At 46.3% G+C, this 4817-nt stretch overlaps 1 protein-coding gene across 1 annotated transcript; it reads right to left on the minus strand.

The window, feature by feature from the left end:
- Nucleotides 1-275: 275 nt before the first annotated feature.
- Nucleotides 276-4590, minus strand: epor (erythropoietin receptor). The gene is made up of 8 exons (XM_080524191.1): nucleotides 4448-4590; nucleotides 3750-3885; nucleotides 3349-3515; nucleotides 2972-3123; nucleotides 2488-2644; nucleotides 1715-1802; nucleotides 1298-1385; nucleotides 276-999 (listed from the first exon to the last, which is right to left on the minus strand). Exons 1-8 carry the CDS (start codon nucleotides 4545-4547, stop codon nucleotides 289-291), a joined length of 1599 nt encoding a protein of 532 aa, XP_080380317.1. The 5' UTR covers nucleotides 4548-4590; the 3' UTR covers nucleotides 276-288.
- Between the last annotated feature and the right edge of the window lie 227 nt (nucleotides 4591-4817).

The following is a 4817-nucleotide window of genomic DNA, read 5'->3' on the forward strand; positions in this document are numbered from 1 at the left end:
AGCTGCCATTTGTATCAACGGGTTTCGTACTACACAGGGGAGAAGGAGTTACTGATGATGTTGGTTTGTCTTTTACTAGGCCTATATCATGATTACGAGAGTACATCCACGTGCCAGTGGATTGTATAGCAAATACAATCCACTGGCACAAGAAAGGAAAGTCAATGTAGAAGCTTCGGCCAAACATCCCAATGGCCTTCCAATGTCCTTTCACTGTTCCCCCAGCTACTGTACATTGGACCTCCGGGCCTGAGTTCATAGTCTGTTCAGCTGCTTTTCCTTCGGTCCTCACCTAGCGTGGATGAGCTGCCCTGCGAGTATGGGTTGGGGTGGTTTGTGTGCGGAGGGCATCTCGTTCTTATACTCGTTGGTGAAGATAACCCCCTTCCCCATGTCATCCAGCCGACTGGAGCTCATTGGGCTGTAGTCCATGGAGACGCCAGAGTCGGCCACCGCCATGTAGGTGTACCCGGGGCCCTTGGGGGGCCAGGTGTGGTTGGGGTACTCAAAGCTGGACTGGGACGAGAGGCGACCCGACCCAGAGCTCTGCTGGAGGGAGCCCAGGTCGGAGCGAGACTCAGAGAAGGATTTACTCCCCGAGGCGAAGAGGACCTGCAGGGGCATGGTCTCCTCCTGGATGTTGTCCAGAGGTTCCTCCCCGTTGGGGTTGAGGGAGACGTAGGCGTCGTGGGACTCCAGCAGGGACGACTGGGAGCGGGGCGCTGGGTGCTGGTGGAGAGCGTGGAGCTGGTCCACCAGCCAGCGCTTGTGGGATGGCTCCCTCCACCTCTCCATCAACACTGAATCTACCCTGCTCAACCTCTTCTCCTCACCTCCTTCCTCCTCTCCCCCAACTCCCAGGACCTCAGAAGCCTTGGAGCTGGGTACCGGGGGGCTCAAGCTGACCTCAGAGAGGACTTCCAGTGGGGCTGCGATTTCCTCTGCGTAGAAGGAGGCTGGCCTCAACCACAAACCCCCGCTGCTGTTATCCAGCCACTCCTAAGGACAGAATTAGAGGATGTTCAGTGGTCTGCACACTCTAACCACTACTGTAAATCTCAGATTAGGATTAATATACCCATCGAATTGGCCCTAGATCACAGATAAGGATGAATATACCAATGGTCTTGGCCTAGGTCACAGATTAGAATATACATATGGCATTTGCCCTAGGTCATAGACCCATATTAATATACCCAACGTATTGGCCCTAGGTCACAGATTACTTTACATTTCTGTCATTTCAATATCTAGGCTGAGAGTTCTTTGTTACTTAATCTTGATTTATTTAGCTCACCTGAAAGTCTCCTCCATACACAGTGAAGAGACCTTGGAACTTGCTCTCTGGAGTGGGAATGTGAGGCCAAATCTTCTTCAACAGAAAACTGGGGATGACAGTGATTCAGAGGTGTTGCATAGTTAATATACCACAACTGATGATATGTTTCCACAATCTTTTACCAACAGATTGGTTTAACGGTCCTCAGAAAGTTTCACCTTTCACATTGGGTGTAGTATATCAGACTCGGATTAACATTTATTTGTATCACTTTAAGCATTCACATGAGTCTGGAGTGCCAGAAGGGCTTTTGGCAAAGCTCCATTGGTTCCATTACGCCAGACAAACCCATTCAAGCACAGCTGAAGTATTTGAAATGATTTGATCTGGTGTATATACAGTGTGTAGTGAATAGTGAGTTGGGTATGGACTGACTTGCGATTGGACAGAAGCACGGTGAGGGACAGCAGGGTGAGGATGAGAGAGATGATGAGACTGAGGGACAGGATGAGAGGGTCCAGCTCTAGAAATAGAGACAACAGAGACAAAATAAATGTGAAAATAAAGACAGCAGAGACAAGGTTACACCAGGAACCAAGGGTGCATTCATAAATTCGTTCTGAGAGCGCTGGAGCGCACACTGGATTCAACGTCATAGAGCGACTAAGCAATTTGATTGGACAAGAGGCATTCCATGAGTGCTGAACAGACTTCGAGAGCGTATTTACGAACACACCCAGGGTCATAAATGGTAAATGGACTGACTTATATAGCGCCTTATTCCAAAGCGCTTTACAATGGCCTCTCATTCACCCATTCGCACATACATTCACACACCAATGGCGGCAAGCTACCATGCACTCATCCGGCGCACTCATTGGGAGCAATTTGGGGTTCAGTATCTTGCTCAAGGACACCTCAACAGGCCAGCCGGGGTATGAACTGCCAACCTGCCGACCTTGCGATCATTAGACACAGGCTCTACCTCCTGCGCCAAAGTCGCCCCATAAGGAAGGTACCCCTTTAAACGTGTTTAGTTTCCTATTAATTAACCGGATGAGGAGGATATAACACTTATCTATTCCTATAAAACAACAAGGACCTAGTAGCTCTCGTGACAGGACAATGATGACTAGACTAGACCTCAGACAAGCTCATCAACAGGGAGATGATTTGTATTGTGATATGCTGTGAAGAGAGAAACTAACCCGCAGGCAGTGTCTCCATCAGTACCGGGACAGACCAGGTGCTCCAGTAGCCGCTGTAGCTGATGCCGTCCAGTTTGACACGGACACGCACCTTGTACTTGGTACCTGGCTGCAGACCTCTCAGGATGAGCTCCGAGCCGGCTCTCACCTCCTCCACCTGAACATCGGAGAGAGGAAGACAACGTTAACGTCCATTGTCCACAGGAAAACAGAAATGGAGAGGACAATGCATAGTCATCCTTGCAGAACGCATCTCCTGTGCGATGATACGCTGTCCTGTGCAATGATACACAAATCACTTTGAACCGAAGATATTGCATAGCAAAATAGAAACAAAATCTGTAACATAATCTGCATAAAGAAAAAACTAAAAGAAAGAAAGATGATACAACAACAGAATCGCTCAGTTGTTGACTAAATCACACATAAACGGATGTGGGTTGGTGAGGTGTGTGTGTGTGTGTGTGTGTGTGTGTTGCCATACCTGAGCCATGGGGCTTCCTGCTGTGACGTAGCTGACCTCGTACATCATGCTGTCGTCCATGTACTTGAGACGAGGAGGCAGCCAGTTCACCTTCAGCTGGCCCTGCTTCCCTGTACTGACCACTGTCAGGTTGGCTGGTGGGTCTAACAGGACTGATACACACACACACACACACACACACACACACACACACACACGTGCATTATGATATCTGTGTTTTAAACATTGAGAATTAAGAATAAACATACAGTATAGCCCTAAAACACCTCGACCTAAACAACATAAACACCTCTCTATACCAAATATAGAACACTATCCCCTAACAGTTGTGACATAATTTCTAGAACATTGTATCCCAGTATCCCATAACAACTCACAGACAAGCTCGATGAGGAGGCTGCGGTTGTGGATGAGCAGCCCATCTCGGGACACCCGGATGTCGAGGGGCACAAAGAACTGGGTCTGGGACAGCTTGCAGAAGTACAGTCTCTTACCGCCTGCTGGTGGTAGGGCAGTCACAGCACACCTACTGCTGTTCTCATTCCTGCACAGGAGGGAGATGCATGTCATCTTCAACACTCTTTGGTAACATATTTTAAGTTACATTTTGATTTATATTGTCCATCAAATTAAGCTGAAATGTGATTTTTTTTTTACATAATATTATATTGCTGTGGTCTCTGTGAATGGTCGTACTCCTCCAGGGTGAATCCATAGATTCACTTTATTTATTTATTTTCAGTCATTGAGTGGACTGACTGTTAGCACAGTAACTCACTGATAAGTGTATGTGAATGTGTACTGGTCTGCAGAACCCGCCCTCTCCTCATCCTCCTCCCAAAGGCAGGTAAGGTCCCGCATGCCCTCAGCAAAGCACTTTGGGTTCTCAGACTCGACACGGAGCAGGAGAGCCACTAGGAAGACATGAGGGCAGTGTTATTAGCGCATTAGAGGGAAAGAAAAGGTTACAGAGGCATTTTCACTTAATGTTTGGTAGTGCATCAGGGAAATGAAAAGAGAAGGTTACACAGGCAGAGAAGTGTGTCTTCCATCTTTTTGTTGCTGTATTGGTTTAAAGATGAAGTGTAAAATCTGGTATCTATTACTCATGAGCCTCGTCTGTGCTCAGCAAAATAGCTATTGTAATTCCATATTTAGCCCCATAGCATATACTGTAAGTAAATATGACCATATGAGAATAGTAAACTTATTTTGAATGACTGTTGGTGAGTTATAACTGAGTTATATAAATAAGTTATAACTTATTTATACTCTCACTTAAGTAGGTTCCCTTTACAATCAAGTTTCAATCCCACTAGAGTTTAAATTATTAAAATAAACTCAAATATAAACTTGCGAAGTTCATGTCTTGATCTTGAAACACAATATATGACGTAATAATGAAACTGCTGCACTTCTCATGCTGTTATTAGAGATGAGTAAAAAAAAACAAGTACTTCTAGAAATGTGTCCTACCTTTAGTGTCCAAAGTGTGTGCGTCCTGCGAGTTGGCAGTCTTCTGCGCGCTAAAGAGTACACAGAAAACCAACAACCTGTTTAGGTTATCATTTGACATCTTTTTGTTTGCTCTGTAAACAAAGCGACCGACGAGTTCTGTTGTCCTGCATAACTGGTGAGCGACCTGTTCCAAACGGCTGCTTTCTCCTCCTCGGGTCGTGACAGCTTGTTGCGGAGATATCTTGGATAGCGCCACACAGTTGCGCGCGTGCATTTCAGGAGATAAGGTGAAAGAGAGCCTAAAGCTGTTTACTTGTCAAATGAACACAACGTTTAGAGGTGGAGCATTCAGTCACAAACATTAACTTCAGTCATATTTGTGGGCGGG

Source organism: Nansenia antarctica (assembly GCF_963989245.1).
Source record: "Nansenia antarctica genome assembly, chromosome: 2".
NCBI lineage: Eukaryota > Metazoa > Chordata > Actinopteri > Argentiniformes > Microstomatidae > Nansenia > Nansenia antarctica.

What these genes read in the sequence shown, in the direction of transcription:
- epor (XM_080524191.1), bottom strand. Translation starts at nt 4,547, where the DNA reads ATGTCAAATGATAACCTAAACAGGTTGTTGGTTTTCTGTGTACTCTTT. An exon ending in ACACACTTTGGACACTAAAG is followed by an intron (nt 3,886 to 4,447) that starts GTAGGACACATT and finishes ATGTCTTCCTAG; the next exon opens with TGGCTCTCCTGCTCCGTGTC. An exon ending in GATGGAGACACTGCCTGCGG is followed by an intron (nt 1,803 to 2,487) that starts GTTAGTTTCTCT and finishes CTCTATTTCTAG; the next exon opens with AGCTGGACCCTCTCATCCTG.